We start from the raw sequence: 15,650 nt of genomic DNA on the forward strand, positions 1-15,650 counted from the left end.
TCCTTCAAAGGATGCTTCCTGAGCACCTACCTGGGCCAGGTACTGTGCTAAGCACTGGAGACTGTGCTAGGCAGTGGTAAGCAACACCAGATCCAGGGGCCCTGCTCTTATCCCAAATGGTTGGAGATTGAGGGGCTGGAGTCTGACCAACCTAGAGGGGATAGGGGTGGTGCAGAACTCCATTCACCTGGAGACCCTCTCAAACTGTGTCCACCCAGGGACCACTTCCAGGTGGGGAGAGCCAGAAATACGGCTTCTCTGTGATGTTCTACACTAGGCCGATAAACAAAAAAGCTCTGCGATGCCAGGAAGACCACAGGGAAGGGCACAAATAGCTCTGTGGTCAAGGCCAGCACTTAGAATCGGACAGACTTGGGGTTGAATCCCACTTCATAACCATGTGACTGAGTCAGCGTGACATCCCCCTCCCAGGGCTCCTGCTGCGCACATGGAGGCAGGGCCAGGCACACAGCAGTAGTAGTGTTCAGCACACGGTGGTGCCCCTCTGCTCTTTGCCTTCCTCTCCCTCATGGGTGAAGACCAGGGACCCACCCAAAAACTAAGGCTTCACTCCAAGCAACAGCTCAGAGGACAGGACTCTGAGTGCCAGAGGTGGTGGGAGGGAAGCCTACTGCTGGTGAAAAACAGGGGCCTGGAGGTAGACAAATCCTGGTTCTGCCACCTCCTACCTCAGTGCACTCATGCAGGCTGCTTGATCTCTTCAAGGCTTGATTTCCTCATCTGTAAAATGGTGATACGAAATATAAAACTTTTAGAAGATAACAAGAGAATACATCCATTACCTTTTTTTTTTTGTCCTTTTTGACACCAGCCACACCGCGCTCAGCCAGTAAGCACTGTGAGCGCACCGGTCATCCCCATATAGGATCCGAACCCGCGGCGAGAGCGCTGCCGCGCTCTCAGCACCACACCCTCCCGAGTGCACCAGGGGCTCAGCCCTCCATTACAAATAAGTAAAGAAACAGGACTCAGCAAGTACTCTCCATAAAAGAAAAAGATTAACAAATTGGACTGCATTAAAATTAAGAACTTCTCTTCTTCAAATAGACCATTAAAAGAGTGAAAAAGCAAGCCCCACAATGAAAGAAGACATTTACAATGTGTGTATCTAACAATGAACACATATCCAGAATATTTTTTAAGCTCCCACAAATCCATCAGGAAAAGACAGACAATCCAATGGAAAAATAGGAAAAAGTCTTGAACAGGCACTTGGCAAAGAGGTTATCCAAATGGCCAATCAACATATGAAAAGGTACTCAATCTCATCAGTCATCAAGGAAATGCAAATTAAAACCACAATTAGATATTGAAATATCTAAAGCCAATACTGTTGGGAAGGATGTGGAGCAACAGGCACTCTCATACCTGGCTTGAAAGTGTACGGGTGTCACACTTTGGAAAATTATATGATGATATCTACTAAAGATAATTATGTACAACTCTGTGATCAGCAACTGCAAAGCTTAGGTATTTACCCAACAGAAAGCATAGATAGTGCATCAAAAGACACACAAGAATATTCACAGCAGCACTATTCATTATAGACCTGAACTACAAATCACCCAAATGTTCATCAGCAGTAGAATGGTTAAACGGTGGTACATTTACACAATGAAATACCATACAGCAATGAAAATGAACAAAATAAAACGATACAATAACAAGCATAACTCTCACCATCAAAATGCTGTTCAAAAGAAGTCAGCATAAAAGAATAAATGCTCAACGATTCCATTTACACAAAGTTCAAAGACAGGCAAAACTTAATCAATGATAGAAGTCAGGACAGGGGTTACCTTTGAGGCAGTACAGACTGAAACAGGGGGTCCTAGGGTGCTGAAACATTCTATTTCTTTACCTGGATGGGGGCTACACAGGCATATTCACTTTGTGAAAATTCATCAGCTGTATACTTCTAATCTTTCTGTAAGTACTCTATACTTCAATTTTAAAAAGTATTTTAAAAACAAACCAAAACCCTTCTCCCAGTGTCTTCTCCTCTGCATCCTGGGCTGGGACAGTGACTCTTCCTCTGTGAGCTCCCTGCTTTTTGTACACATCTCTAATAGCACATTCCAACTGTTTCCCCTGCAAAAAGCTACGGCACCGCCCTCCCCCCTACTCCCGTTTACTTAATGCCTACTCTATGTCAGACCTGTGCCAGGCACCTCACCTACCTCACTGCATTTAATAACAGCCACCCATGAGATAAGGTACGAGTGGCACTCCCGCTGCTAGTGCCACCCAGAGTGTCTTATGTCACTTTACATATGTCATCTCATTTAAGGAAATGGAGGCAGGAAAGGCTCAGTGTCTTGCCCCAGGACACACAACTATAAGGTAGGAGAGCCTGCCCTCACCTCCAGAGTCCACGTACCTGCATAGAACGTTAGACAGCCTCCCTAGAGAAGGAGGAGCTCATGGCTGGACACACAAAGGCAGGAATCCCATCTGCACCTCAGAGGGGTGGATAGACTGGGACAGAGACATGCTCCTCCCATGGGCAAGTGTATATTTAACTGGATTCAGCCTCTCCTCTTGCAGGAAGCTTTGCTGAGGCTCCCAGGCTGGGATGGATGTTTCCCCAGGATTCCCACAGCCCCCTATGCCTCCCTGTCAAGGCTGTGTTGTTACTGTCTATTACCTGCCTGCCCATCTTTGGCACTAGATTAATGATTGGGCCTTTTAGAACTACACCTCTAGTTCCTGGCAAGTACATGCGCTTAACACATGCGGAAGGAAGGAATGGAGGGAGGGAGGGAGGATAGCACAGAGTCACTATTTGGATTAACTGGGAACTCCATTAATCGAGGTCTGAGAAGTGATCTCGTGTCCTGGCTGGACATGGTTACAGCTCTTGACTTGAGAAGTGACACAGCCATGCCACCTTCTATTCTACAGTCCTTCTCCTGGCTGCCTCCAGCCTTCTCTCAAGGTTCCCGCCAGCCATTTGATAACCAGATCCTCTTACCAGCCCTTTCTGTGCCTCTCCCCTTGTCCCCTCACCCTCTGCCACCCTTCCCTGAGTGCCCAAGGTTGTTCTATTAGGCCGAGGCTAACCCCACCAAGAAGTAACTGAGGACACCACAGAGAGTCCTGGCTATGTGGTAAAAAGTATGCCCAGTTCCAAATAACTTATTGCATGCCCCCCTTTCTAAGCTGGGAGCTGCTGACAGTTCTCAGGAGCCACAGTGCCAGGTACAAGCAGGCTGGCCGTGAAGGGCAGGGAGAGGGAAGAAGCCCTGGGCCCTCTGGAGCAGAGGGCATACCGGGCAGCTATCCCCACATCTGTAGTGATGACCTAGGCCCACTGCCAGAAGGAAGAGGGTGTCCTGGGACCCTCTCCCCTCTCCTCTGTGCCTGGAAGCTCTGATCTCCCAGGTGGCTTATGGCCCCAGAACCCTCCCCCAATCCTGCCCCCAACCTCACCCCAATCATGGAAGGCTGGATACATCTGATCATGCAAGGAAGGCAGTGGCTCCCTGGGGCTGAACCTGGCTGGCTTGCTGTGAGTGGCTCCAGCTTCTTTGGGCTTAGGGGGCTGAGCCATAGCAGCCTTGTTTATCCCTGAGAGGAATGATGGTTTTCCCCAAGCAATGACATCTTGGAAATGGCCTGGCTCCACAAACAACAACAAACCTCTCAGCTTCAGCCTGGGCTGCAGCTTGCATGAGAAGACTTCTGCCCAGAAGCACCTGACTAACAGGTTGGGGGCTGCTTCCCTGCGGAGCCAGACCCTGACCTTGACCCCTGATGGTTGGAATCCAGGAAGAGGAAAATGTCTGCAGAGAATGAGAATCAGATGACTGCAAGGGGTCTGGCAATACCTGGTCCACTCCTTGGTTGCTCCAAAGGGGAAACTGAGCCAGAGAAAGAAGTGTATTTGCCTGAGATCATCCAGTGAACAGGGACTAGATGGCGCCTCAGTGCCTATTGACCAAGGGCTTTCTCTACTGCATACATTGTTTTTCCAGAGGACAGAAGGGCTCTAGTCAGTAAGCCCAGAGGTCCAAAAAGGGATGTATCACCAGTGAGTACAAAAAAGAGGGCGCCCGAAGATAAAACCCAGGTGCTCTGAGACATCCAGCTGGTGCAGTATAGCGAACTTGGCTGGAGAAACAGAGACCTGGGATCTAGTCTCTGCTTTGCTGCTGAGTCGTACATAACCTCAGGCAAGTTCTTCCTCTCCTGCCTCAGTCCACTATCTATCTCTATCCAGAAAGCAGACAGACTGTGCCATCTCCCGGGCCTTGGGAGACCAAGTTCTAGTCTCTGCTTTGCTGCTGAGTCGTACATAACCTCAGGCAAGTTCTTCCTCTCCTGCCTCAGTCCCCTATCTATCTCTATCCAGAAAGCAGACAGACTGTGCCATCTCCCGGGCCTTGGGAGACCAAGTGGGCAGCAGCCTTCAGGACCCAAGCTGGGCATGGGCTCTCCCTCCTCAGCCATGCCTCTTCTGGGGGAGGCTGGCAGAACACTGGCTGAGAATCAGTCCTCCCAGATCCACCCTGGTTGGCACCATCCCAAGAGGGTCCAGAGAGCTGAGCTCTAAGCCCCTGTAGTTTTACAAAGGCCCATGAGCCTGGCATTCCAACCAGCCAGGGCTGTCTTCTCCAGGCTCCATGGCCTAGGTTATGGTAGGGACACCTCCCAGCCCAACATGACCCCCAGTGTGCTGTCAAATCCAGCCCTCAAGCCCATGGCCCTATGGATGCAACCCTGACATGCAGAGACTAGGGCCCTTCCTAAAGGGGCTCCTTGCCAGGCCCTCTCTGCCAGGCACAGGCCTAGGAGATAGGCAAAGAGGTGACTTGGACATCAGTTTTTGTCCTCAAGGAAAACCCACCCTAGCCAGGATAATTCAACACCACTCTCCAACCATGCCCTCGACTTTAGACAAGGCCCTTGGGACTAAAGGATGAATAAGGCCCAGATCTTGCATAGTAGGACACGAAGCAATCACCATGGCTGCCACCACCAATGGACAGACTTATTCCAGCTGGAGTTTTCATTCTAGTAGTGGACATTTGGGTAAGATTAAGAGGGGCTTTCCAGGCAGATGGAACAGCATGTGCAAAGACAAAAAAGCTGGGAAGTGCAGTGATTTCACTGATACCACGTACTTATAATTGGCAGCCCCATCAACGATTCCTGGCTCAAAGCCCTTGAGACTTTCCAACAAGTGGTGGTCACTGGCCTCAACTGCTTTCATCCTCACTATCTGCCTGCTTCTCGGATGCCAGCTGGGCCTGCAGCAAGCCCTGCTGTAGAACTTGGTTCCCTGGAGGGCCCGCCCTAAGCTAAGCCATGCCATGTGCTAGGGCTGGGGAAGAGGGGAGGTGCCCCTTGGCTGGGTGAGGAAGACTCAAAGGGCCCTGGTGGAAACTTTGACTACGGCTGCAGTGCCTTGGCTGAGATCCCACAGGCATCGGTGGGGCAGGCTTCTGCAGCTCCTTCCTCCTAGGAGATGTATCTTCTCCAGCCATCATGACAGGGGAGCCAGGTAGTCCCTCAGCCATAAAGCCCGAAGGCAGCAGAATGAAGAAAGTGTAAGAATTGCTGAGGGGCCTAGTGGCCCTGTACCAAGCCAGGCATCTCAAGCCGGGAGTGCCAGATTCAAAGCTGAATCACTTAGCTCTGGTCAGAGGAATGGGTTCCCACCTGTCCTGTCCTCACTGTGCTAAGAGGCAGCTGTCCTCCATCCTGGTCCTGGCTCAGCCACAGATCTGCTGTTTGAAGTGGATAAGGCCCCTCCCCTTTCTGGGCCCAGGTTCCCCCTCCAGTCCTGGATCCTATGGTTCAAGGGTTTTTTCTGGACACCTCGGGAGAAGAATAGAGATGTGGAGCCTCCAAACTGAGAAAAGAGTTAGCCTCTCTCTGCTTGTAGTGGCTGGCTCTGTGTGGTGAATGGGTCTCTAACCACTATGCCCTTCTTTACAGGTCTCAGCTGGAGCCAAGGGAGCAGGTGCAAGCCCTTTCCCGAAGGGTTTGAGCTCAGGAGGCAGAACATCCCTGCTTGCACTTCCAGTGTACATTTCAGCAGAAGCCAAGTCTCAGGGATCAGAGGCAACCTTCCAAGACTAGTCCCGGGGACCACCTCTTTCCCAGCCAGTAGAACTAGGCAAGAACTGCCATTCCCAGTGCCTGGTGTGTGGCCAGCATCCCTGATACAACAGCCAACATTATGGCTGAGTGCTCCCTCCCCATGCACTGTCCCGACTTCTCGGTCACCAAACATTCCTTGTCTCTCTCAGAAAGAAAAGCTAGCTGGCCAGCCTAAAAGTGGGAAGCAGCAAACAGTGGAAGCATGCCCCCTAGCCCTGCAGGGCCCCCACCCTCTGAGATGCACACACACTCACACACACACAGAGCTATCTCAGAGCAAAACACAAACGGTTGGGGTTGCAACATGCCTATCAATGGCTGCCCTGGGGAAGAAACAATAGAACCAGGGGCACGGGGTGGCTTGGACAAGTGTCCCCCGCCCACCACACATATACCCCTGTCACCGAGGCACCTACCCAGCACACTCCAGCAGGGACCCAGGCGACTCTGGGCTGCTGCTCCTGCCAGCCCGCCCGCCCGGGTCTCCACCCGGCTCCTCCCGCGGGCGGGCGGGCAGCCGAGGCTGTGGCAGCTCCTGGCGGCCGTGTCAAGCAGCTGCCTTCCCCAGACAGAGCTCCTTTGTGTCAGCAGAGCTATTTATGGACTTACCCAAGTTCCCCAGGGGAGCGATACCTGCTGGGAAAAGCAGAACCAAATGACCAGGTTCCACCTCCCACATCTAGGTAGCGTTTTCAAAACCCTTGCATCACCCGGTCCTCCTCCCTTCCTCCTGCTCCTCCTCCCTGTCCTCCTCTTCCTCCTCCTCCTCCTCCTCCTCCTCCAGCGCCCTTCCCAAACACACACCCTGTCCAGCCGGCTGCCACCACTCTGGAGAGAGGCTGGATTTCTTGCTTCCATCAAAGAGAAAACTCTGTGATTTCCCAAACCACTTTCATCCGAGAAGGAGCCCAGGATGTCTCAAGGAAGAGTCCTCAGCCAGCCCGTCCTTCAGCCTGCAAGGGGCTGAGCCGGCTCCTCGGTTACATGCTCACACACTCACAAACGTGGGCCCTGGGTCCCCTGCAGCCCGTCCCCAGGGCCCCAGCTGGACCCAAAGTGCTGCTCCAGAGGGAGAGGCAGCCCTCCTCCCACCCGGCGGCACCCCCGGCACTGGGATCCCAGCCGGCTCCACCCCGCACACATCCTGAGGGCTCTCCTGGCTGGGGCAGCGTGCAAAGCCGCGGCTGCCGCTCCCTGGCAGGACCGAGCCAATCACGGAGGCTTCCCTGTCACACCCCCACCCCCACGCTGCTCTCCTCCCAGTGGGCAGCTGCAATTGAACCCAGGGTCCTGCAGACAGCACACGCTGACTCTGAGGATGTGACCGCCCCTGGGGTCGGGGGGAGAGGCAACTTTAGTCACCTCCCAGCAGCACCACCCAGGACAGCTGGATGCAGCTGTTTTTATTGGGCCCTTGGTGTGCCGAATTCTGGGGAATCCACGATGGCCAGAGAGCTTGAGGCTTCCTCTCCCCAGTATCATGGCTGAGAGGGGCACATTACAACAGCCCAAAAGTTACAACCAAGAGTGAAGGAGACATCCCTAATGGAGGGCCTGCAGCAGGAGCGGTGAAAGGGTGAGGCAGACAAGGCCCCCAGTTGCAGTCCAGCTCCAGCACTGCTTGACTGAGTATCTCTGAGCCTTGGTTTCTTTCCCTGTACAATGGGGCTGGTAACCCTTGACCTGCCCACCTGTGGGATTAATACAGTATCCAATGAGCTGGCTCTTGGATCCCCTTCCTTGAGCAAGAACTCTGTGCCAGGCCCTGTTCCAAAAGCTTTGCCTGCATTAATTCACTTCATCCTCACCAGCACCTTGTGAGGCGGGGACTATTGTTACTCCATTTACGGATGAAGAATCCAAGGTACAGAATGGCAGAGGAAGTTCCCCACAGTCGCACAGCTGGTTGGCTATGAAACCGAGATTGAAGACCAGTTGGTCCAGCTCCAGGGTGCCCACCCGTCACCACCGTACAGCCCCCTCACTGCGAGAAGCTGCTTTGCCAGCACAACGCTGCTCCCTGATACTGCTGCTGTGGCCCCTGCAGCCTGTTGTCTGATGCTGACAAATGCACCCTGGGCTGTCCCTGGGGCCCAAGTTAGGAGTGCCCATGCCATGGCTGGTTTCCACCTGGGCAGCAGGAACCCTGGGATGTCAGCACAGAAGAACATGGGCAGAAGGAGCCCCTACCCTCTTGTCTTCACACCACCCCATCTCAGCCACCCTAAGCTGAAGCACTGTCCCTCTATCTCTTACTCTCCCTATAGTAGTCTCAGCGTCTCTCCTGTCTCTCTGCCTCTTTCTATGTCTGATGCTCTATTCCTGTCTCTCTCACACATACAAGCACATACATGCATGCTGGTATAAGAAAAACCAACTTTTATCAGGGTCAACTCAGAACAGCCCTCATCTGAGTCAGTCACTTACAAACTCCAACCAACACTTCATCTTTCCAATTTTAGTATATGTGCTGCCGAAGTGAGCATCAACCGACACTTCATCTTGTCCCTAGAGGCAGAGCCAAAGCAGTCCTTGCAGGGCCTAGGAACCTTCCAGATTGGAAAACTGTCATCTGTAGGCTCCTGGGAAGCAGGAGTGAGGTGTCCCACTCCCGTCTCAGGAGATGGCCAATTCCCACGGGGCTCACCAATTCCTGGTGGGGCTGGCTCATTCTCATTATGGAATTTCTGGTGCTTAAATAAGACTTCTTAGGGTGGAGAGCCTGAATATAGGGTTCTCTGACATGAGAGGTGTGCTTGAACTTCAACTAGGTCCTCACCTTCTTTCAATCAACAAATAATTCCAGAGCACCAACTACACACCAGGCTCTGTGCTAGGCCCTGGGGACACAGTGGAGAACAGATAAGTGGACCTTGTACTCACTCACAAAGCTGACAGTCCAGTGAGGGAGACAGGCATCAATCACCTACTCAGACGAATGGGTCCATAATTAGACATTGCGCTGTGACCAACAAAGCAGCCCTGCCAACCCAGGGCCTGGGTCCAGAACAGGCCCAGAACACTTTCATCAATACCCTGAACCACAGCCTAATGAGGAAAGGGCAGAGCAGCTCAGTACTCAAGGTTCAGGAGCCTGCAGGCTAGGCTAGGGGAGCTTCTTGTTTCTGGGGGAGCCCCAGGGCAGCCACTGCTGTCTGCCTCCCCTAGCTCCAGATACAAGCCCGCAGAGCTAGTGGCCCCCTAGCATACAGTCTGAGGGAGTCACTGACAGGCCAGGCTATCCAAGCCGGAGGGCCCCTGGATATCTTTCACTCCTGTGCCCTATTTACAGACAGTGAAACTAAGGCCCTGAGAGGAAAAGTGACTCTCCTAAGGAGAGAGAGCGACTGAGTGGCAGGGCCAGGACCAGGGATTGCTAACTCACAGTCCAATGCTCCTTCCACCACATCCCAATGCTTCCCAGACATACTTAAACAAATGATAGTGCTGTTCAGTACAGGAGGAATTGGGATCAAGAAAGTAGTAAAATCTAAGTGGCCCATGGGCCACAGGGGTTAGACCTGGGTACTCAGGGCCTGGACCCCATTGATTGATCCATATATTTTATATAACAAACACTTATTTCATACTATATGTCAGCACTATTCTAACCATTTCCTGATTATTGATTATTAAATCCTTATAACCCTATCAGATATGATTTCTAATATCCACATTTTACAGATGAGTAAACAGAGACATAGAGAGATTATGAAACCTGCCCAAAGTCACACACTAGTAAGTGCAGAACCCAGTTCACTTGCCACTGTGTCCTGCACCATTGCACAGGGCAGCCCACGGGACAGACTAACCTTCCAGTTATATCGAGAAGCCGGCTGGCTGGACAGCCCAACCATGCAGGCAAACTCCCCACTGTTCAGACAAGTTGGCAGCACCTCCCAGGGCTAGGACCAGGGAGGGTCAGTGGGGACCCACCTCCCAATTTTGGAAGGCAGCACCTCTAGGCAGAGCCCAAGGCTCCAGAGAGGCTCTTAGGGAGATACAGCAGCAGCCTGAGGATGCAGCCCAGGTGCCAGGGGAGGCTGCTCCCCTGCAGCCCACACCATGGCAAGGTTTCCACTGTCTTTCCTTACTGCCTCCTCTGTGTTAAGCCCAGTACTCCTGGGTTTGTGCTCCCAAGACCCCATCATGAGCCATGCACAGACAAAAACCGACTTGCCTTCCTCATGCAGACTCCACCTGGGGGAAGCAAAGCTTTAACAGTGGCCTCCTCAAAGAAAGAAGGGCACCTGCCAAAGTTATTTAAGGAGCTTCTGCATCCTGGGTTCTGAACCAAAGTCCACTGGGATTTTGTACCGGAGTAGGGAAGAGGGTGATGCTGCTATGGCAGATACGGAGCAGAAGCAAGGAGAGGTGTGGTCCCAGAAATTCCAGAGCATTCCTGACAGACTAAGACCATCCCCTTACACCTGCCAGCAGCTGCTTAGGCTTTCATTATCCTCAGACATCCCAAGCCTGTACCAGTACACACTGGCTTCACCTTCTACAAAGCCCTGCCCCTGCTTCAACTTGCTGCGTAAGAAGGTAATGACCCTGCGTTGTTCTTTGAAACTCTGTGGAAGTGTCTGTGTACGCCCACCCCAGCCCAAGCTTTGAATCTGCTAATGCATTTAGAAAGTTCTGGGCATTTACTCACTGGGGCTTACAGCCCTGGTTTGGCGATCTACAGACTCCATGCAGAAATGCCCTTCCCACCAGAGTCAGCCAAGAAACTTTAGTTAGTTACTTCAATAACCACTGAATCCCTACTATGTGCCAGAGCCTGTACTAGGAACTGAGGACACAGAGCTGGCAGGGAAGCAGGCCTGCTCCTAGGACGGAACTTGGAGGGTGGGCATGGCAGATTCGGGCACTGATGCTGCAAGCAGGGATTGTCCTGACATGTTTTGGCCTCTAGAGCCCTAACCGAGAGCAGCGGGACACATTCTCCCACTATCTGCTACAGGCATGGGCCTTGCTCTTCCTGGTGGCATGTGCCTTGTTTCTGGGATACATGCCACAAGTGGTGGGGTGGGATAAAACAGCAGGTATCCTCAGGTCCTAGTTCACAGGAAAATCTGGTTTATACCTTGCAGAACCCAGGTAAGTCCCTTCTCCTTCCAAGCTCAGTCTTCCATCTCTGAAACGAGGCCAGGGAATGGGTGAACAGTGTCCCCAACCCCACTCCTCCCCTACATTGGTCAGTCCCATGCCCCTCTGGGCTCACTAAAGGAATCAGCTCGGTCAGTGGTATTTAGAAAGAACACAGCATTTGGAGTCCAAAAACTCTGAGTGTGAATTATCTTGGGCAATTCACTTAAATGTCTCTGAGTCTCAGTTTCCTCGTCTGTAAAATGGTCTATTACCATCTGCCTCACTGAGGCCTGTAGAGGACCAAATGAGGTGGTGCATGTGGGATGTCTGGTACACAGTAAGTGCACCAAACTTATGATCCATCATTGCTGTTGTTGTTGTGTTGTCATTATTGTTATCATCTATAAAAGGACAGAATCTACCTGGAGAAGGCTGATGTAAATAGTAAAGTGAAATGTGATAGTATCTGTTGAGGGGCTAACATTTGAGGATCTGACACATGCTTGGCATGTACTCATAGCTGATAATCATTCACATTTATTGAGCACAGGCCATTATCATCATACCCATCTTACAGACGAGGAAACTGAGGTGCATAAAGATCACATGGTAACGCATAGCACAACAGACAAGATGGCTCCAAGGCCTATGCTCTTGAGCTGTATATTCTGCCCCAATCTTGTGTTCCCTAAGTGTCTCTTCTCTTGCCATCTGCCTCCTCCTCAGCAACTTCGTGCTACAAAAGACAATTCCCAACCTGAGAATGGAGACTGTAACTTCCAACCACGGCAAGGAGAAGCCCACATGCAGTGAAAGCCAGACCAAATGTCCCCCTACAGAGCTGGCCCTGAGGACTGGCACTGGCTGGCTTCTGCCTCTAGCCTGGAGCACACTTCACAGTCACCTCGACAGTTTCAGCCTGACCTTAGGCGGCTGCAGCAGCACAAAATGGCCAGCAGCCATGACCATCTCCCTGCCTGGCTCCAGGCCAACCAGCCACATGCTGGCCTGAGATATCAGGTTTTTGGGAGCAATCCTCAACCCACTGTGCTTGTGCCAGCTCCAGAGCTGGGCTGTGTCCTGACAACCTGAGTTCCTGGGAAGTGTTCAGCACAGAGCCACTGACTCAGCCATGGGGAGGCCCGCCCTGTGGCCTTGGCTGCTAGACACAGATCATTCATGCACTCCCCCAGGTCCACCCACTGCTGGGACCGTTGGCTTGAGCCCAGGCCATCAAAACAGAGGGTCAGTGAGGGAGAGACTGGACCAAGATGCTAACTTTGCTACTGCCTTCTGCAAATCCTGGGGCAAGGCCACCCCCCTTTCTGAACCTCAGTTTCAGTTTCCCTGTCTCTAAAATGTACGCTGGGGTTAGACTAGATCAGTCCACTCAGCATGTGGTCTGCAGAATGGTACTGGTTCACAAACTGCTTGTTACTGGTCTGCAATGAGATAAGTAGCAAAATCGAGAGTGTTTAGAATGTTTCATGGCAACCTGACATTGCCACATCCAAGCATGAGATCAGTGGACTGGTCTCATTGAACAGGGTATGGACCAGTTCAGCTGTTGTCAAACAAGTATAATAAGTCCCATGTACTGTGAATCCCGCAGAAGCATAAGGCCTTTCACCTCAGGTAGTTTAAGAAGCCCTGATTTAAATGGCCACGTGAGAACTCACTAACTTGGACTCTATCATAATACTTACACTGACAGTGACAACCATGCCACACAAACTGTTCCTTCTCCACTACTCCCAGCTCACGGCATGGTATCACCAGTCCCCTGCCTGCCTGAACCAGACTCTTGAGCGTCATCTTCTCCTAAACACACCCCATCCAACTAATTACCAAAGCTTGTAGATCCCTCCTTCCACACATCACTTGGACCATTCACGTCTCTCAGTCCCTGGCACCTCCACCCTAGTCCAAGCCCCCACTACCTCTCCCTGGCTGAGGGCAATAGCTCCACACTGCTCCCTGCCTCTCACCCTGCCCTCCTTCAAGCCATTCTCCTGCATGAGGCGAGTGTGGGCTTTCGGCAATGCTAATTCAACCATGGCAGCTCCTGCTGCCCTCAGGACCAAGTTCAAACTCCTTACCATAGCTTCTCAGGCCCCACCATCTGACCCTGAACACTTCGGCCTCTCTCATGCTCCGTCACCCTTCCTCATTCCTCCACCTACACTGGTCTGTTTAAGGTCCTCACCTAGAACAATCCTTCTTATACCCCAAACCCTGCCCCATCCATCAGAAACTTTCCTCATGTCCCTGACCAGGTCCTCCCGATAGGCGCTCTCATTGCACCTTCTGTCACAGCTCTCATCGATTCATTATATATTGTTCATCGTTGGTTGGTGTCTGTCTCCCCAATTGTCCTTTCACCACACTAGATTGTTAGCTCTAGGATGAGGACCGTGTTTGTTGATGAGCCACAAAGTGCCTTCTGTCACAGCTCTCATCGATTCATTATATATTGTTCATCGTTGGTTGGTGTCTGTCTCCCCAATTGTACTTTCACCACACTAGATTGTTAGCTCTAGGATGAGGACCGTGTTTGTTGATGAGCCACAAAGTGGAAGACACCTGAGGTTTTTGCCTGACCAGCCCCTCCATTCATCCTTCTTTGCCCTCTGAGGAACTTCCCTTCCCTCCCTCATTCTCAAACGAGGTGGTTTATAGGGAACTGACCCATCTTCCATTCCAGGGATGGGCATATGACCCAGGCTGCAGCCAATTAGTTTGTCCCATCCCACTGCCTTCAGTGACTGAGATGGGCACATGATCCAACTTGGCCAATAAAACCCAGGCCCAGGGAATATTGTTAAAATGAAAGAAGGAGTCAAACTGTAAGGCCATAATCCTGGTATTTCTGGCCATTATACCGCCACCACTAAGGGAGTGAGCCAACACATAAGCAGGTAGAACCAAGAGCTGGAGAGGATGAGGCCAATTCGTGGTGACATTGCTCCAGCCTGAATCCAACTACGCCCAAAGGCTACCCTCCATAATCCAATAAATTCCATTTACTGGCTGAAGCTAATTTGAGTTGAGTTTTTGTCACTTGTAACTGGTAGCTTCCTGACTAATGCATACAGTATCACCAGGATTTAGCACAGAGTCTGATAACAACAGGAACTGTAAAATTATTTGTTCATTTATGTAGTCATTCAACAAACATTCAGCAATGAGGTGACTGGGTTTGCTCTATAGGAAACTCTCAAATTGTCTCAGCTGCTGTTAAGAGAGGTGACTAAAGGAACAGGAGTAGGAATAGGGAAATCATAAGGAGACCACGTGATAGTCCCAGGAGCACAGATGAGGCCTGAAGAAGGTGCCTGAAAGAGAGGGAAAGGGATGGAGGAGAAGATTCCCAACTCTAAATTCACTGGAGAACCTCTGACAATCCCTGGCCCTCTCTGGGCCTCTGTGTCCCTGTCTGTTTCAGCTCTACCATCCAAGCATCCCCGTGTTTCCACCACTGGTTATAGAGTCTCTAGTTGCTAACACTCAACATTTTCACTGAAGGGTACTGAGATCAGGGTCAGAGTCGAGTCTGGGGTTTGGATTTAACAGACAGTGAGTATAAGGTAGTAGCTAAGAACACAGTTCTGGAGCCAGATGCCGGGATTTGGAGCATGGCCTACATCTCCTTGCTGGGAGACCTTGTACAATCTACTTAACCGCTCCTTTCCTTTGTTTTCTCACCTATAAATTGAGGATAATAACAATAGTGTTGGGAAGATTACATATTATAGCAGAAGGAAAGCACACTCAATAAATGTTAGGTGCCATTATTATTATTATTATTAGTCACACTATTATTATTATTTGTAGTAGGAATTCCAGAAAAAGGGACTGAACACATTGAAAATAAACAATTTCAAAAATTAATAGAGGAAAATTTCCCTGAAATAAAGGAAGAATTGGATCTTCAGAATGAAAGGGTTTACTTAGCAGCAAAAAAAAAAAAAAAATTGCCAAAAGAGAACAAACAACTAGAAATAATCTAGTGAAATTTCTGAATTCTCAAGATTGGAAAGCAGAATCCTGCTTGTTTCCATAAAGAAATTTTAGAGAATCAAGTGAACATTGCACTTCTTATAACACTAAATGCTGGGAAACCACAGAGCACTGCTCTCAGGTTTCTGGGAGAAAAGGACTATTAGGTTGGAATTTTCTATTCAAGCAAACTATGACTCAGACATGAAGGCAAATACTTTCAAACTTATGATGACTAAGAAAGTATACCACCCACAGACCCTTTCTGGAAAAATTACTCAAAGAAAGATCACCATACAAAAGTAAATCAAAATCAAGAAGTCATGAATGAGATGAGGTGGTGTACGAGAGACAGTGGTAAGCAAGGAAGCCAGAGACATTTACAGACTTAACTAGTGATAATATTGATAACACAATTGACAGTTAAA

The 15,650-nt window shown here is 50.6% G+C and overlaps 1 protein-coding gene across 5 annotated transcripts in view; it reads right to left on the reverse strand.

The window, feature by feature from the left end:
- Positions 1-15,650, reverse strand: part of RGS3 (regulator of G-protein signaling 3) — a 136,843-nt gene that overhangs the window by 25,613 nt on the left and 95,580 nt on the right. The window contains exon 1 of one of the 5 annotated variants that reach the window (XM_008568735.1): positions 6,934-7,034. The exons of 3 other annotated variants lie outside the window; for them this stretch is intronic. In XM_008568735.1, coding sequence (XP_008566957.1) covers positions 6,934-6,987 — 54 coding nt within the window. In that variant the 5' untranslated portion in view covers positions 6,988-7,034. Of the gene's footprint in view, positions 1-6,545; positions 6,613-6,933; positions 7,035-15,650 lie in introns of those variants that run through there. One more of the 5 variants, XM_008568736.1, reaches the window with a different exon arrangement.

The sequence above is a fragment of the Galeopterus variegatus genome, unplaced genomic scaffold, assembly GCF_000696425.1.
Source record: "Galeopterus variegatus unplaced genomic scaffold, G_variegatus-3.0.2 Scaffold437, whole genome shotgun sequence".
Classification (NCBI taxonomy): Eukaryota; Metazoa; Chordata; class Mammalia; order Dermoptera; family Cynocephalidae; genus Galeopterus; species Galeopterus variegatus.